This window comes from Onychostruthus taczanowskii, unplaced genomic scaffold (assembly GCF_017590055.1).
Source record: "Onychostruthus taczanowskii isolate IOZ18803 unplaced genomic scaffold, ASM1759005v1 scaffold5, whole genome shotgun sequence".
NCBI classification, from domain to species: Eukaryota; Metazoa; Chordata; class Aves; order Passeriformes; family Passeridae; genus Onychostruthus; species Onychostruthus taczanowskii.
This window is the reverse complement of record NW_024502568.1, coordinates 12,699,039-12,718,373: the sequence shown is the minus strand read 5'-3', so window position 1 is coordinate 12,718,373 and position 19,335 is coordinate 12,699,039. Positions and strand designations below refer to the sequence as shown.

The 19,335-nt window shown below is 35.9% G+C and overlaps 1 protein-coding gene across 1 annotated transcript; it reads right to left on the bottom strand.

The window, feature by feature from the left end:
* Nucleotides 1-955: 955 nt before the first annotated feature.
* Nucleotides 956-17,646, bottom strand: CCDC172 (coiled-coil domain containing 172). Its single transcript, XM_041415885.1, has 8 exons — nt 17,568-17,646; nt 17,302-17,387; nt 14,037-14,153; nt 12,473-12,638; nt 10,469-10,570; nt 9,668-9,770; nt 1,824-1,911; nt 956-988 (listed from the first exon to the last, which is right to left on the bottom strand). The coding sequence occupies exons 1-8, from the start codon at nt 17,644-17,646 to the stop codon at nt 956-958; spliced, it is 774 nt and encodes a 257-aa protein (XP_041271819.1).
* Nucleotides 17,647-19,335: the final 1,689 nt, after the last annotated feature.

Below are 19,335 nucleotides of genomic sequence, written 5' to 3'. Positions count from 1 at the left end.
TATCTTGGAGGGCTCAGGTTGTAGAAAAGCTAGCAAAGAACAATTATCCATCCCACCACTAGGTGGGAAGCCTTGAAAAATACTTGCACAAGCAGTGGGATGTGATGAGACCACGGCCACAGAGAGGACTGAGGTTGAGCAGGGTGAATGCTCTTACATGGTTTTACTGTAAGCACCTGAATGATAAAGTCAGTTCCCACTGTGGGGCTGGAGTACATCCTACATGCTGGAGTGAACAGGGATTCTGATTCGACCAAAATTCTGCACCAATCCTCTAGGAATGTGGACTTTTCATTTAGAATAAGGTTTTATCTGCTCTCGAGTGCTAAAGTTAAGCACCCAGTATTTTGTGGATTGTGGGAGAGGGAAAAAAGATTCTCTGGGTTATCAGAAGACAAGTGCTAAGTAATAGCCAGGCTTACCACCACTGGAGGCACCTAGAGCTAAGCAGATCTGCAAAATTTTCTGGACTGTCAAGCTGTGTTCCTGGAGCTGAGCTATTTCAGGGAGTTCATTACAGAATTACATTGTTGAGGAATAAATGAAATAGTCACAGCTCCTGTTAGGAGTTATTGATGGTAATAGCAGTCTTCCTCTCAAATAAGACCATGCCACTACCTTTAAAAATAAAAGAGCATTCATTTGAAAAATAGTACCTAAAGAATAGAGCTAGTAATGTAGGAACTGAGCTTTATGTGTGGTTTACCAGGTGCTGTGATCCATGGGCCACAAAGAGGAACCTATAGAGGGATAGCTATTGAATGTGAAGATAAAACACAAACCTTCCCTCAGTTTTAAATTAATCAAACTTTATTTTAATGAAAAGTAAAGGCAGAATCAAAGTATGAATTAATCAAACAGAAAATAGAAGCAAATCTGATAGAACCAGAGTAAAACAATTTAAAAATTCTCAGACTTGCTTCTATGACACTCCATGTTACATGCCACATCTCATTCATTTCCCTGAAGACTTCTTTTGTGATAAATTCTGGAAAAGAGAGAGAATGGAATTGTAGAAAATGAAACATTGAGTATAGTATTTTTTTACAGAGAAACTTTTAAGCATTGAGGTGTTTTATTTTTCTTTCTGAACAAATTAATGAAAAAAATAAAGTACAGGTAAATTATATTACTTCGACAGAAACTTGAAACTGATTATAAGAGTGAGTAATGCAAATTTCTCATGACTGTCATTCTGCTTGATGGTAGTGGCAGCTGTGTCTTTGTACAGCTCAATTAGGGGCTCTAAAATGAACTTTTAAAACCTCTTTGTTTCCCAGAAGGGACTTCAAAATATTTTGTTCTCTTTGTATTGTGACACAGACTGACAATCAAGAAATTTGAAGGTAGGATTGACATTCAGAGAAAAACATGTTTTAGTAAGTTTTTGTAAGGAATTTGTGAGTGGACAAAATAAAATACTAGATGAAAGGATGTTATTATCATCTTATTTCTCCATGCTCCCAACTTCCATTTAACTGGCAGGTGGAGGTAAAGGTTAACTTAGCTCCTAAATGCATAATCTTTTGCAGCTTTCAATAAACTAAAATTTATATAAATCTCCCCTCAGTACATCTTTCTTGTGCTAAAAGAATATCTTTAAAATCTTCTTCGTGCTTTCCTCTTCTGTAGAAATTATATTCCTGTATATTTGGAAATAATCTGAAACAAATTAATATTGGAGCATGTCTGCATCAAGAGGATATCTAGGTATGTGCACAGCATTAAAAACTGCTTATCTAAAACCACTGCCAATCATTCTAAAGGACACCTTTAAAACTAAAATTATCAAACACTTAAAATATATCATTTAAATGGCATACCATTTGCAGAATTTCAATTTCTGTTTGAAGAGTCTCACAGACACTTTCCCAACTATCATCTTTGCATTTTTCCAACTCTTGCTTAAGTCTGTGTCCAAAAGCAAATAAATTTTCAGGTCAGAGAACTGTTGATGGGTAACTTTTTTTCAGCTTTGGTCCCAATTCTCAATTTGACTTGTGTGAGAAAAGCCTCATTGATCTATTTTCCTGGTTGGGATTTAAGTTTGCTAGTTAGACAGATTTCTGGACTGTGTTGTTTCCATAAACTGTGAAAGATATATGGCTTCACTGGTCATCATATTCCTTATTTAAACACGTGAATTGGAATGGTGATACTTAGAAAGTACCATATGTTACTGTTCTTATCTCTCCTGGGTATCTTCTTGTAGCCTCTGCTGGAGACAGAATGTTGGATTAGATGGGTGCTCTGCTGCCCCATTGCTCCATACCCTCCAAAAACTAGATTTTGTTCCTCTTCTCTCCCCCCTGCTCCCACTGTTCCTCAGCACTTACTGTTTCCCAGTACTCTCAGCCAGGAGTTCTCCAGCTTTTCTACAATAAGGATTACTTTAATATAGGCATTTCTCCATTCAAAAGACATTTTAGTCCTGCTGAAAGGAGATACCTCAGCTCTGCACATCAGTGACTGTAGTGGTTTAAATTAATACTTGGTAGGCCTGAAGAAATCTCAGACAGAGCTTTCAGTAGTCTGATAAATACAAGGTGATGAGTTTATACTGGGTCTTTTCATGGCTGTCAGAAGAAAAGCATAATGACAAAGATAAAGTTGTTTACCCTTAATACAGTTTCAGGAAACAATCTGGATTTGTATGTTCTAATGTTCTGGAACATACAAACAGACTGAAAATATTCTGCTTGTCATGAAATAGCTAAACCAATGCATTAAAGCAGGACCTTGTTTCTTCTGAAGTTGAAACAGAAGGTAGCAACTATTTTTGCTTTTATATACTATAATAGACAATAAATTATTTGACCTTGCTATAGAGATGTACCTCTTTAGCTGTCCTAGTGCAAAGAGAGTTGGTTTTCTACACAGAAATGGCTTTTTTAAATGATGTATCTTTAAATAGAGGAATAGCTTAGTCACTATGCAGCTTTAGAACAACAGACTAAGACTGGACTGGAAGTTAATTTTGCTGTTCCTGTGGAAAATGCAAATATTTTACCATCAATATGGAAAAAGCATGAGCTCTACATGCTTCCATTATAAAGGAGTAAATGTATCTTCTTTCAGAAATATTTCTCATAACACAAGAATTGAAAAGGGAATTTTGAACTATGCTTTAAGAAATGAAATTTTCAGTGCACTGTAGTACATTGTTAGTTTTCAGTCCATCTCATTGACAGAAGTTCACTTCAAGGTCTAGGATCAGCTTGTGATCTTGATTAAATCTCCTTAACTTCATTGCCTTGTCTCTCTGCATTTTTTCTCTCTGTGTTCTCTGCTACTGTGATATTAAAACCCTAATTTGCTTGGGACAAACCAAAGCCCTACTTAGTTTAATTTACTTTAGGAAAAGACAGAGTCTGCTGGTCTCAGAGAAAATGCTCTCCAATTGTCTGTCACAGTGTAAAACTGATGCACAGCCTGTTTGCCACTTGCTAGCTAGGAATGGTACCAGTCCATGCTGGGCCCACACTAGGGACAGAACAAGCAGAAGATCAGCAGTAGGAGTTGCTTATTTGTGTCTTGGGATTGTGAATTAATTTCTGTTGATGATGTGCTTTAGAAGTAACATTTTGTGTATGGATTTTAAAATTTTATTTCAAATATTTTATAAGACTTTTAAGTGTAGCGACAGCACAATTCCTTACATAGCATCAGGTAGTGGTGATACAAGACATTCATTCAAATGTGGTGTTTAATTCTTACATTAATCAATTGATTCTGCTTTCAGGTCTTCCTTCTTTCATATTTAGAAGCTAGATAATTACAGTATGTGCCAGGAATAATATACTCACAAAATAAGAGCTGTCTGTTAGGTTACAGTCTACAAAATTAATGCATTGGAGACGCCTGAGTTACTGAATAAATGATGAAGTTTTACCAGAAGGAATGTGAGACAATGGAACTATTAAAAAAAATGTTTAACCTGAAAGCAGATTCAGTCTTTTCATTTTACATTTAAGATAAGCAGGATATTCATATTCATCTTTCCATTATCAGATTGAATGTGCAAACCAATTATTCATGAAACTACACTGTCTCGATGGAAGGCAGGTTTTCTGTCACCTTTGAAAATGGAAAAGGTGTAACTTTTGCTAGAACAAGGATTAATTTGACAATTATACCCTTTTTATGACTATGAAAAAAGGCAGATCTCTTAGGAAAAATAATCTGAGAAATCACATTAGCATTTGGTTCCCCATGTCCTTTGGTTTTGCTTTATTTTTAGCATTTTGTTCTCCTTGGTGACAATAAAATATAGCTTTAAAATAAGTCATTGCACTGGACTAACAGTGTCTTGGCAAGTTACAGTATCATAGCTCTAATGAACAGCTGGAGCTGAAATGCCACATTTGCAATAGCTAAACCCAGCCTTAAATCAAGTAGGTGGGAAAACAACATCAGCATTTTTTGGACGCAATCTTGTCCTAGACTGAGCTCTGCTATCAATGGCCCATTTTCCATTAGTCTTGAATGCTAGAAGTGACAGAGATGAAGAAGGAGGAGATCACTGAAGATGATCGATTTTGCAGCTCTGAAATGAGCCCAGCTATTAAATGTCATTGGCATTTGTGGTTGATACACATTCTTCTTGAATTTCACCTCTATATGCACGTGGCAAAGAGGAAAAATGATTTGAAATCAATACATGCTAGTATTATAAATTGAACTACGAAGAAAATAATGTTATTGTCAAACAGGTCTCTCTGCAAATCATCCATAGATTCAAATTCCTGGATCAAGACTTTAGTATCCAAAGCTTGCATTCCAAGAGTAATTTTCTGTAAAGAGGTCTTAAGGTCTTAAAGGATTCTGTAGAAGGTAGGGTTAATATCTGATTGTAGAGTATTTTTTTTTCTAGTGAGGCTGAAAGACTCTACCTAATTGTTGTTGGAATTGCAGGAGGAGCAGACTGTCTCTTAGTTATGTTCAGCTGACACAACTACAAATTTTTTTCTGTATTCTCCTTTTTGTCTTTGCCTTGTTTACGACCACCATTTTATTTTTTAGTCATAAATTGGAGGGAAAACATTGTGGTGTGTTATAAAACAGAATTGTTTGACACTGATATACAGGGCATAGACTCCATAGCACAAAATGAAATTCCTTAAGAAGCTATATATAACTTGAGAGAACATATCTTGATTTTTCTGGGATTTCATCATGAACATCAGGAGATAGATTTATCAATGTTTTAAAACTTTATTGGGACTGAAGAAAAGTATTGAAGACTTAAGTTTATTGTCTCAAGCTCAAGTAAGACATTGAGGTAATTCTGTCAGTTCAAGACTGGGTCTAAAGCATGTGTATGTTTCTACAGTGAGAGCAAGATTTTGCTGGTATTTAAAATTTGCTGACACTACTAAACAGAATATGCTATTGATACAGTTGGAGAAGTCAATAAATTTCAGACTATTATCAATTGATTGAGGAAGAGATAAATCCTAAATGGAATACAGTATCCCAAAATATAAAGTCAAGTACTTGAGTTACACAATTAAATATAAAAGTCTGTGCTTGATGGAGCAGAAGGATAATAAAATTAAGCAAGTGAACTAGTAGTAATAATGAAGTCTAACTAGAAGATGAAACATGAACACAAGGAAGGTACCAGACAACATAAGAATGGAAATTTAAATGCAAATGAAAAGAAATTTATCTACCTTAAGTAAAATAAGAAATTTTCTGCCTTTGCTGTCCTGGATAAAATGTTAAAAGTAAAATACATAGTAATTTTTGATTAAAGTTTCCATTTTGTGAATTCTTTCAGGCACCTATTAATAAGAGTAGTTAGAGGTCTTGAAAAGTGTGGTGGTATTTTCCAAATACATAAACCACCACAAGATATATTTAAGGAATATATAATAAGAGGTGAATAAACATGGAAAGGTTAAGGCACACTAAATTAAATTGCATGTCTAGGATGAGATTTGCTTTTGTGCAGACAGCAAACTAAAGTTGTGTGGATTACTTTTCATTGGACCTGTAAGAATGAGCTACACGGGAAAGAAAAAATATACAAGCATGTATGTGAGATGTGAAATGAAATGTGTTTCTAGAGGTCAATAAAATTTCTATTGAAAGGCAGGGAAAGTAAATAGGGGTCAATTTTCTTCTGGTTCAATGATCTTGATTTATCTATTGGACAAAGAAAACTAGATCTTAATCTAGGTATATTAATATGCCTACTCTATTGCTGAAGTTAGTGTCTCTGTTTTGTACTGTTTCCTTCATGTGTATAATCAACTCAGAGCTAAAAAGGATTTAGAATTGTCCTTGTTTCATTCTGCTTTGTGGGCTTTCCATGCTCTGCTCATCTTTCAGGTTGAATGAATCTTTTTTGACAAGTAGGTGAAAGATTTGTACAAAGTATTCTTACACCCTCCTGGTATTTTTTTGGAAATAACTTTTTTATCTCGTGCACAGCTATATTTTCTTTTGATGTTTATAGCTGTATTTTGCACACACAGTATGCTCAGACCTCTCTGCTTCCAGGTACCTCTTATTGAAGTCCCTAATTGTGTACAAATAGATAAACTTACATGGTGTACAATCATATTCCTCCTCTTTTTAGTGACTCTTCTGCAAGGTGTAGAGTTTAATTGTTTAAGATAACATCTTGAAACATTTTGCATTCTAAATCATTAATTAAAACATTAAGCAGGACCAACTGTGACTGTTGTTACCTTCGAGTCCCAGAATTTTAAATTGCAGACCTATGACTGTTGTTACTATTACACGTTTCTTTACTTAATTTTTTTAATATGTCTTGCCTAGGTTAACTAGTATTTTTCCATGTGGGATAGCATCAAATACTTTATGAATGTCTAGATGGATGACACTGGAATTTTCTTTGTCTAACATATCTGTTGTCTTATCAAAGAAAGACATAATTAGTCAGATTTGATCTGCTTTTTGTAAATCCATTCTGCAATTCATAATGGAAAGCTATTTTAACATAATTCAAGCTATAATAGTTCCACTAGGCACTGCTATTAAAAAGAAAAGCTCAAAAAATCAATGAGGAGATTGCCATTGAAAAACTCATTTTGAACCACATATATTACTCCAGAGACTGATATTTTCTGATTATAAAATTTAACATAAAATTAAATTGCAAAAACAAATTTAACCCACCAGAAGAATGCATGGGGCTTAGGCAGTTTGTTGCTTGCATGAACAATTTGTTGAGCTCTAAAGAATATATTTCCTGTATGATATGTATGAAAGAAAAAATTACTTTTTCCTTCCTAATTTTGGTAATAGTGTTTCTTTTTCTGGATTATGAAGAATAAGAAGGGATACTATATTTTCAGGATTTAGATATGTATACAAAGCTGTGAACTATTTACAAAGTAAGCAGATTTCATGCAGTTGCTTTCTGCTACTTCTTTTCTGTACAAGTAGAAGAGAAATTCAGGTTTCAAAGAAGCATTTTATCCTTATTCTACCTTTTAAATAGGTTGAAAGATATCTATTTTAGGTAGAAATGCTCTGGTTTTAGTCTAAATGAACTTCAACTAGAATTATTTCTAGGCCGTTTTACTTAAGGCAACACAAAAAATTTAAAATTAAAATGTGAAAGAGGATAAATAATTAATACAGTAATTACAGTGAATATAACAATGAAATGCCACAGTTAGGAATTTGCTGGTATCAGTTAGTGTCTGTTTGACTCCTGCATTGTTCCACTTAAGTGATGTTGCTTGCTACCTGCCAGGGAAATGGGACTCCAGAGAGCTGATGCCAAAGTTCTTTCCTGCTGTTTTGTGTTTGAGGATGGCATTGGCAGAACAGATGATTAAAACAAGGCTTTTGATCTTAATTGCAGCTCTCTTTAGGGAAAAACAAAAAAATAGCAAACTCAAAACCCAAAACAAGAAAAAAAAAAAAAGGCCCTATTTTCTTAAAAAATTCTCTGAATTATGCACCTGTATCATAAGACTTGCATTTTCCAAGGTGCCTGCTAATTACATCTGTGCTTAATGTTCCAATTCTGGTTGGATTTTTTCTGCATCCAGTGTGGATCAGGACAAGCCTCTACAGCAGCTCCAACAGCCGCTGGAATTACTGGTGTGTGCTTCTCATGACCCTTTGCAATTCTTTGATGGATTTCAGAGAAATTTTATGAAACTGCAGACGTGGTATGGGGCATTTTTCTCAGATCAAAGATGAATTGCTGTAATTTGAATTAGCTGGCTACGCTGTTCAGCTGAAATGCAATTTACTTTTAGATATATACTTAATTGCAATGAAGATTCTTGCCTTGCCAGCTACTTTTGATATTGATTTTTAAGCTGGGACTAGGGATGTGATACAGTAACAGACTTGCAGGGTGATCTGGGAGCTACATATATCAGGTTATTGATGCTGACTGTCTCTCATGTTTGTTCTAAGGAAGCATCAAAAAAAAAGTATTTTTACCACTAAGAGTGGTGTGATTTCCATCTCTGTAAAAAATAACATCAGATTTTGTGTTATCATATAGGGGAAAAAAGGTATTTCTGACCCACATTACATGTGTCAAAATATCTTTATGTGTAATAAAAATGATTTTCAGTGAAAACTAGAATTCTGTTCTTGCAATAAACTCTGTATGGGGATAAAAAAACCTAATCTTGTTAATCTAAAAAGAGTTGTTTCTCAGACACAGAAGACTCAATCACATAGATTTTAACATCACCAAAACTGACTCCTGCTAAGATATACACAAGTATATGAGTGTGTCTCGAGAAGGAGAACCTTCAAGGATGAAAACTATTCAACCTCTCTAAGCAAACTGTGCCTCCTCATGGTAAAAATGCTTTTTCCTTAAATTCACTCTAAATCCTCTTGTTTCAACTTCCTCTTTTTGCTTTTTGTTCTCTTACTGTGCAGCACTGAGCAGATTCTGGCTCCATCCTCTTGATGACACAGAGGTACCAGAGAGTGATCAGATACCCTCCAGGGGACTATTTATGTGCTGCTCTGCATTTGGAGATTTAAAAAACAAAAAACAAAAAAATTACATTATTTTCTGTGAAGTGAAAACCTAATGTTTCACTTAAGCAAACTGACAAGAAATGAAGTGTCACCACTCAATTCCTGAGAAGAAAACTTCTCTGTTAAGAGAGACTGTGCAAGGTCTTCTCTTCTATCTTGGTCAAGTCTTCGAATTTTTTTTCAAACCAGCTTAATTAGAAGGCAAACTAGGTAGCAGAGAACAGAGAAAACAAGTCTGTATTTAGTTGCTGCAATAGAGGCCCAGGTACCCACGGAGGTTACTGTGGCCAGCCCAGTCCATTGCAATGGGCCCTGCACAGCCAGGCAGCAGAAATGCATTTAGCACTGGGCAGTTCCTCAGTACTTTGTGCACCACCACCATTTTTACAGGACCTCAGGATCTTCCACCCAAGTAGGAGCAGTTGGTGCTTGCTCTGGGCTTCACTGACACCCCTGCAAACACTTGCAGTTTTGAGTTCATTGGGGAGTGTATGTGAGGGTGAAATGCTGAAATCAACAACAGGTCTTGGGGCTGACTAATATAAAATGAATGGTTCTGCTGATTTCAGACAGAATATTGTACATGAAGGGTAAAATAGTCATTGTTACCAGGACCAGGCTGCAGTTACACTCCTAAAATTAAATTAACAACTAAATAATGTGAGGCCTTTACCTTAAACATTCAGGATCAGTCTGAGGTTTTTCAGTGACTTGGACTTTTTCTGCTTCTAAATCTTTTGTCATTCTTTCTGCTTCCCTGATTACTTTCTCAAGGTCTAAACATGAAATCAGAATTACCCTATAAATATATATTAATCATCCATACTCAAAGACCTTCTATATATTCTAAATTTATATTTTCTAATATTTCTTCATGAAACTCTTTGAAGGGTAGATGCATCTAAATAAAGAAAATTAATATTTTTTTTTCATTATTGTAATCACATATTGCAATCTAGAAAATTTCATTCCTTTTCCCAAACAATTTAGGACCGTATTTACTGCTTTTCTTAGCTCTTACTGTGACATGCTACTTAGATATAGGTAAAAAAAGATACTAAAGCACTCATTTACATTATTTTAATTCAGATTTCAAAGTATTCCCTATTGCTGTGGTCACCTTTGATACAGAAGATTTTAAACAATATTTATGTTGATTTTAAGTTCTTTGAAACATTAAATTCTACATTTAAGTATATGACTTACCAGCAAAAGCAAAACTTTCTTTGATATTTACAGCTCATGATTCAGCAGATCTCTGGACCTCAGTAGCAATGACATTTAAATTAACTCCCATTGAAATCCATAATATTTGTTATAATCATGTTTAAAAATGATGTATTACATATTGTAAAAATAAATTAAAATATTGTTACTATGTCTCCTTTTGCTTGAGAAAATTGACAGAAAACATATTTCAAAAGCATTTGTCAAGCCAGAAATAATTACCACAAGAAATGGTTATCAGGCACACCTTTGAGCTCACTTTGGAGAGTAAATAAATCCTGCTTTAATTCATTCTTCTGCAGCTGGAGTGCATTTAACTGAACATTTTTATGTTCCATTGACTCCATTTCTAAGAAAAAATGCATTTTAAATTAAAATGCATTGCAGTTTTAGCATTCATGATACAATCTTAAGTATTCTTAGCTACTTCTACCAATCTTCAGCTAGTCAAAAGAACCTTAAATATAAAATAAAATAAACAAAAATAATTCATATATAACACAGTTTACAGGAAATTGTCATATAATGTATTCAGAGCTCTGAAAGAAAAGGATTTTTTAATGTTATTGAGCTGTTCAACATAGTTTGTTGTCTGGGCATAAAAAGAATGTTTTGCTTTACAGTTAATTCAGCTATAAAGAAAGGAAGATGACTGATTGAATAGGTGGAGAACAGACATCTCTCAACAGGACTGAAAAAAAACCCTTCTTAGTATTTTTGGTGTTATATATATATTTGAACCTTACTATTAGACAGCATCTGGAATTAATTGTGATTGTTTTTCTACCACTTGGAGGTCCTCACATAATTCCTTGTTTGGAGTTGCTTAAACTTTTCACTTCAGAGTTGTCAGTGTGCCCAGGAGTATAGCAAAGAAAAAGACAGACAGGTTGTGCCTCAAGAAAGGGGCAATTAAAGGATGGAACTGAGATGGCAACTGAACTTAGAGAAGAATTTTGGTCACCCTTCAGGTACTACTGATCATTTAACTGCCCAGCTCTGCCTGCCTGTGTAAAAAATTAAATGCTAAAAGTAGCACTTGACACCAAATGCAGACTTTTCAGCAGTAGATTAGTATCTTAGCCACAGGAAATAAGATAGAAGGTGTTACCAAGTGCAAACTTCAGTGGACAATAATTTTTCAGTAACTTTACAGCAGGTATGGGGAATTGAAAGTGCTGTTGCTTGACAGATCATGAAGCTGGAATGGACTTTGAGGGGTCATCTACTGCATTCTTCTCCTGAAGGCAGGATCAGCTGTACCTCTTGTTTCTGAAAAGTGCTGGTTTGACCTTTTATTTTTCATAACCTTTGGTAATGGACACTCCCAATTCCTTTGGTAATGGAATCTTCTAAGGCAGAGAGCTTCAGTTGTCCACTGTTGTTAGAAAGGTTCCTAAGCTGTCAGACAGACTCTCCTCTATTGTGCTTTACACTTGTTACTATATATTCAGTTCACTACAGGCATAGAGAATATATTTATTTCCTTTCTACAGGATACCTATACAATTTGAAGACTGATATCCATCTTTCATCAGTCTTTTCTTTAATAGCTTAAATAGTCACAATTCTTTCATTTTCTGCTTTATCATGGGCTCCAGAACTCTGATCACTCTCACTGATCCTATGTGGATTCTCTCCAGCTGGTCCACACTTTTTTTTAATTTAAGATGAAAATGAGATGCACAGTGCTCCAGTTCAGAGCTTAACTGCCCCAAATAGAGTGAGGAATTATTTTCATGTGTTAGAGGTCAGAATTCTGTTTGTGTCTCAGTGGGTGTTGGCCTTCTGATGTCGTTGACTCATGTTTAGCTGTGATCCATGACGACCCCGAATTCCTTGTGGAAGGGCTGCCCTGCAGTGCGACCCCTGTGCTCTGAGAGATCCCATACTCTGTACCTTAACTGAAAATCAAGCTACACTGTGGCAGTGAAGAACCAATGGACATCTATGTATACAATTCTTTTGAAGCTAAGGAAATGCTCGACCATAGGTGATTCTAAACCTAATTCAGTGGCTCTGTTACGACCATGAGCTCTGTGCTGGCTGAATTAGACATGGGGAGATGCCTTTTTAGGTTGGCTCCTTCTCCTCACAGTGCTCACGTCAGAAAGGCTGAAGAGGATAGGGAACAGAAGAGCCTTTAATTATGCTTGGTATGTCAGACCACACTCTTTCAGTTCAGTGCTAAACAGCTGTATTTTATCCATTTGTGTTAATCCAAGATAAACTGCTTCAATATAAGACTTACCATTTTTCAACAGAGCTGCCTCATTCTCTAAATCATTTATTTCAGTCTTGACTTTCTTTTTAACATGAAGATCTCTATTACTTGTTAGTCCATATTCATTGTTAAACTCTGTTATTTCTCTGGTAAAATTATCTTCCTCTTCAGCAATTTTTCTCTTTGCATCTGCCTGAAAAAAAGAAAGGGAAGACTGAATAGTCAAGTGAAAAAAGTGAAAGTCTTTGTTAAGCTAGGCAGCTTAACAAAAAACAACACACTGTTGTTTTTTATCCTTAAATTTGTAGTAGGAAAGGAAATAAAATTTTAAAATGTAAAAGTAAAGAAAATATTTACTTTTTCTTATAAGAGCATGAAAATAAGCTATAGCTCTACCATTGTGCCTGTTGTTTTAAACTTTTTTTTCCCTGCAGAAATGAAGGGTCTGTTCTTGATAACAGCATTTTAGAAAAATCACTACATTATGTTATAAAATTGAACCAGCAGATTTTCAGTTCAACTCTCATATTGAAATTAGAGAATTCTGTTCAAAGTCACTAGCATAGTATGGCAGCTCTTTTTATGCAGGTTGTTATTAAACTAAATAAAAGTGTTGTTTAACCCTCTGCAGAATGCAGATGTACTTTAACTCCCACTATAACTACCAAGAATGCTATTGCTGATAGAAAATCACAGTTCAATTTTCTAGGAAAGAATATGCAAAAGAGTAAGGTTATATTAAATTTCTTCTAAGAAGTCTTGATTGATGGCTAAATTAAATAAAATGAAATTTCCTCTATAAATAGGAAAAAAGAAAAGATAACTTATATACCAAACTTCACACATATACTGGGAATACTTTGGGTGATGCAGAACTATGTCTAAAGTTAAAAAGATATCTGTCTAAAGATTTAGGTATAATGCTGGTGATTTGTACTGAATGCTTAAAATTTAGCTCTGCTGATTTAAAGGGCAAATACATATGCAGAAAAGACTGCTCCTCTGTGGCATTTCTTCATATGTACAGATCCAAGAAGCCTCAACAAAGTAAGAGGAAGGCAATATTCAGGTTAGCATCTGAGAGAACTGGAAAACTTGTAAGTAGCTACCTTTGAAGAGGTGGTGAGGTGTGTCTGGCATAAAAGAGATTGTGTGCTATGTCAGGATTGCTAAACTGTCCATATTTGCTAAAATGTGGTGTGGGCCTCCCTGGGGTTTTCCTTTGATCCTTTTCAATATTTTTTACCGTGGATGAGGCAATCCAATTTAAGGCGAGGCTTCCGTAGCTTACTTTTACACAGGAAATAATCTGTCAGAATTGGGGTTCACTCATACAACAGCAAACATTAAAAAATTAAGTCAAGAATATCAAATCAGCTTTGGAGGTAAAATGCAGCATACACTACCTTAGATTATGGTTTAAATGAAATGTGAGAATTTATCTAAGTTTACGTTGTTACATATACTGCTATAAAAAACCAGTAAAAATTTCCTGATTAAGACATTAGCTTTTCCAGATTTTCAAATGTTAAAGCTGATTGCTCTCATACAGTAGAAAAGAGCTGTGTGAATATCACAGCTGGAAACATACCATGATTTTAAGAAGACTGGTTCTTTGATTAATAAGTTCAGCTTTTTGTTTTTCTAAGCTGTCTTCACGTTTCTTCAGAATTTCTACATTGAACTGCTTTACAGAAAGATGCTGAACCTTCCAAAAGAAAAAAAAAAAATGAAGTTATCGTTTAATTGTTTAATATACTCTGAAATTGTACACAAAGATCTTGGTCTAGTTTAAAAAGAGCTGGCACAGCTGCTGGACTAACAAAAGCATAACAGCTCTTTTTTTTCCCTCAATAACCTTTCAGTATACTGCTAAGATTTTGAAAAGTCTCCTTCCTCTGAAAGACTCATTTAATGGTGCTCTGTCTATCTAAAATGGCTTTTTAAAATCTGCTAGGTTTAGAAGAAATTTTTTTCAGGAAAAATATTGACCACATGGGATCCTTTAGCCAACATAATCCAGCATCCTCCATCTCACAAACCAAATGAGACAATAATGTCAGAATAATATCAGGAGGACAGGGGTCCAGCATCCTGGTTTTGGCTGAATGGCTCTACATGTCATCCACTCTGCAATGCTACTATGGAGTATGCAAAGGAGAGTGGGATATTTTTCTGAGCACAATTTCTGGAATTTTTAGCTGGGGAAGGGTAATGGGAATTAGCTCACTGGTTATTGACAGTTTGATCACAAACCCCCCAAGCCCTAAAACTCAATTTTGCACCTAGGATTATTTAGATTTTTATTACTTTTAACTGTTAGTTCATCCGATAGGAGGGGTATGCTGTTCAACCACTGCACTTTCAAAATTTGCTGAAGACTTCTCGTTTTTCTAGCACATCTACTGCATCATCATCTTACCAAAGTGCAGATATGTGGTGGGATAAACTACAACAATAACAAATAGGAGCAAAGCAGCTAAGTGTTGTAGAGTCTTAAAGGAGGAGAATCATTCTTTTGGTGGAGTGTCAAGTTCTCTTGACTCAGAGCAATGAATAGGGAAAGCAAAGTTAAGATTTGCTCACAGAAAGTAAAGGCACAGGGCAAGCATCAGGAATTTAATTGAACATTCAGGCTGATTCACGAGTGTTTGTGTGTGTAGAAGCAGAAAAGACCAAATAAGAATGGTATTACAGTGGTAAAAATGAAAATATTTTAAAGTTAAATAATGCACGTGATTGTGGAGAGGGCACAGATGAAGTGCATCTGATCAAAAAAAGAGGATAGTGGAATGAAATGCCCAAAAACTGCAATGTGAGAGTTGGAAAGGAAAGGACTAGATTTTTTCCTCATCCCTGATGTATCCAGCATGCTAAGTTTGCAGGTCATGCTTGGCTCAGAATTTATTTTACATATGAATTCAAAGAGAGTAGGTGGTCTTCCATCACTGTATTTGTAATACTGTACATAACTACCTTCAGTGTAGTTTCTCCAAGATGCCAAAATTCATCTATGCATTTGCAATCAATTTTTAAAAGAAGTCATTGAGCTATAAACAGCAAAATGCTGTAATTTGGGTTCTAATTACATGCTACCTGATTTTAGAGAAGAGAGGGAAAAAAATGCATTTCCTAGGACTCTTTGATTGACCACAGGCAGTGTCTGTGAAATAGATGTCAAAAAACTTCTGAACTCACTCTCATCATCTTGGTCAGGCATCAGCTGCTGAGCATGCATGTGGTTGGATATGTGTGCTTGTAAAGAACTGCAGTTATTTGGTGTGGGATAAATTGAACAGCATTAGCTGAACAGCATTATTTAATATTATTTGAATTACATTAACTATTGCAGACATATGTAAAGCTAATTCCTGTAGTGTAAAATAAATTACTTTAAATAATGTCAATAACTATATGATCTTTAACCCTAAATACAGTCTGATTGAAATGTATTTTTCTATTCCACTACTGTTCTGTATCATTTCCTATCTATAAATGAATCAATGTCAGACTATGAAAACAAGTAAAATGTATTTTTGTGGACATCAGTGAGAATATAATTAATACTGGTCAGTAAAGCACATAAAATTTAATTAGAAATAGTTCTTCAGCTCTTCCTATTAGTCATTTACAAGAATGGCTCTACTCTCGGGACCTTCTGCACCTATCACATAAACCTTGATTATAAATCACAATGCATCAATAACAAATTAGTAGTATAAACATAAAATTGTGATGTTCATAAATAAACTTATGAGTAAGACTACTGAGGACTGCACCTAACAAGCAACATCCAGATATAATCTGTGTTGGATAAATAAGTTACTATTTTAAAGCATCTTTGGGCTCTGAGATTGTGGCATGCATAAATGTGAGTGTCTGAATAACTGCCTGCGTGATTATAGTCTCAATTTGCAACCAGTAAATATTTGTAAATGAGTTCTATTCTGATCCCTTCTCAGCAATGTTGAGATATATATATATATATATATATATATATATAATATAGTCCATTACAAAAGGCAGAAGAAACTGTTTTAGGAAGGATGAAAGTCATCCCCAAACATTTATTTTCACAACTAGATGAGGCAATCTCCCAAAGGTCCTTGAAGTTGTTTATTTAAATTATAGGATCCAACAGCTCTGACTTCAAAGGAGGCTCCACATGCTTTCCTGTTGTGAACACACATTCTGTCAGCACAGATACTTAACAGCATAGGGGAGGGTATTTAGACTTAATTTTCAGACACAAGCAAATGGATTTTTAAATAATTCGCAACTACAGGTGTTGTCAGTGAAAAACTCTGGCTTAATCTGAAAATACATCTGCAGTTTGATTAAATGGAAAGAGTAATAAAACACTAAATAGATTTAGAAACTTTCCTCTGTCTTTGGCCTCCCTAGGAAAACACTTAGGGCTTGTAAGCCTTAACTGGAAGCTCACAGAAAGATCTTCAGTATGTGACTCAAGAACCTGTGAAATAAATACAGGGAGTGTTTCCATATATTTTCTGTGAAAGGCCATTAATAAATGGCATTGGGCAACCTAGGGATGTGTTCTGCACACTGGAGGAAAGTGCCGTAACAAGTTGCAGGACTGTTGAAACAGGGTATGGCCCCTAAAGTCAGCCTGCCCTGAACACAGCCAGGGCCAGCCCCAGGGGTGAGATCTGTGGGAGGAATGACATTGATGGACACATTTTTAATTCAGAAAGGCCCAGTGCAGGTTTCTCCACACTGTGCTATCAGCAGGTGAAGCACATTCCTCGAAAGTGCTTATTCCTGAAAGAACAGGTCGTGTATTTGTAAACAGAATGTATTTCATTATTATATACACTATAAAAATGCCTGCTCACCTTGGTTTCTAAGTTAATTTTTGCAGCGCTCAGCTCTTCTTTTATTTGATTAATTTTTTCATAACTTCTATTTATGTCGCATTTAGCTGCAAGACAACAAAAACCTGTAAGAGCATGCGCTCAGTTTGTAAATCCTCAGTTGTTACACCCATATAGAAATGTGCTGGTGGCAAGAACCAGCCACGCTGGCTGTGCCAAGCTTTCCCCGGCACGAGTCCCCTCAGGACACCCCTGTGGGAATGGGGAGGCCCCTCAGGATGGCCGACCTTGTTGGATGAAGCTCCTCTTCTCCCTCGCCTGCTTCTCTGTGAACTGTATTTGCTGGAACAAAGCGTTCAGGTTCATTCCTGGCTTCTCCGGGGGTTCTGTGGGCTGAGCTCTTTGTGAGGGCTCCGGGAGGGTCCCCACAGCGCTGCCCTCAGGCCTCAGCCTCCCTGGGCTTGGGACAGAGGTCTGGGGACAAGGCTGAGGGGACACAGGGACACAGAGGGAGGTGAGGGTTTGCCACACTTTTTGCAGAAAGGGTGGCAAGAGCAAACGTCAAGCAGAGGGGAATGTGAGTGACGGGGTGGGGGAGCCCATATGGAAAACAAGGAATGGGAATACGCAGGCAGGGAAGCAGCATGGTAGGAGCAAAAGATGTTTGATAAGGAAAAAGACAGATGACACTGAGTCATGTCAAACATGGTGATGGGCACATCTGTCAAGCTGGTCCTGACTCAGGATCTGGGGGGTTTTAGTCAAACAACTCTGACTTTTTTAATTCTCTAGGACCATGTGCTCCATGCTGGTTTTCTGTCATTCAGAAGTTGCTTTTTCTCTACCTCTTCCTTTTTCTGAGCAGTGATCACCATCCTCTCTAAATGTTATATCTGCTCAGCTTTACTTGTCTTTTGAAGATTAATGTCTAAGAAGTAAGAGCAATTAAAGCAATAAAAACTGCTCTCACACAGGAGAACATGGTCAAGTTGACTCTCTGGAACTTACAGCGATCAGATTTAGCTTGGCTGCATTTCACCATGAGTGTAAAATCGGCAGTGCTTCTGTTCCAGGTAGTCCCAATAAGCAAAGATCACAACACAGCCCGTTTTATGCTCTTCTGGAGTATAATTGTGTAAAAATTTACAATTCTCTGACTTCCTGCAAAGTTCTGGTTTGTATATTACTGGATTGTACACCTGGAAATGTAAGCACCTGGTTGAAAATATAATTCACATTATAGGGTTTGCTTTTACATCTTGGGAAAGGATTGACTACATTCCCTGTGGAGAATAACTATGCGAAGTTTGCCTATTTGCTTCGAGGCAGAAAAAGCCTGGAGGAATGAAACTTTATAGATTTCCAACCTTTTTAACCCTGAAAAATATTAGGATTATTGATAGTCCTGTGTTATAGTTTTCCTCAGAGAAGATACTGTCTTAGCATAGACTGCAGCAGCAAAGTTCAGAAATTAGAAAATCTTTGGCCATCAAAAACCAAAACAATATGCATGAGAGTATAAATGTATCATTAATGAAAAACCTGTTCTAAGTTAGCAGAATGCAACAGAATTCTAGAAAAATCTTATAGCATTTACTGCTTAAAAGGCACCATATTACAGCTGGTAGTGTGTTAGAAAATGATGTTTTTTAAAGTAAAGATATTGCTCTAAGAAAGAAAACGTGGGTTCTGATGAAATTTAAACCCCTGAAACTAGCACATTACATTGAAGGAAATGCAATTATTTTTTTTTAAATGGCACAAAGTGCAACTAAGGGGGAAGAGTTCACCAAAGTGAATTTAGAAAATGTTTCAGAAGTGAATCTTCCTACCCAAAGGCCAAAGGAAAAGCAGATGAGTCAAACGAGAACATTTGGTGATTGAGACAGTGATTTGTTACACAGGTCTGATGAGTGAAAAGTCATTTTACAAAATTCAAGAAAATGAACTGCTCTATCAGTGGATCAAGGAGAAAATAAAATGAAAAGCTGTCTTTGAAGTTTTTGAGACTTGACTGCTTTTGTGTTTGAAGCTGAGAAGGCTGCTGTAGGCTGG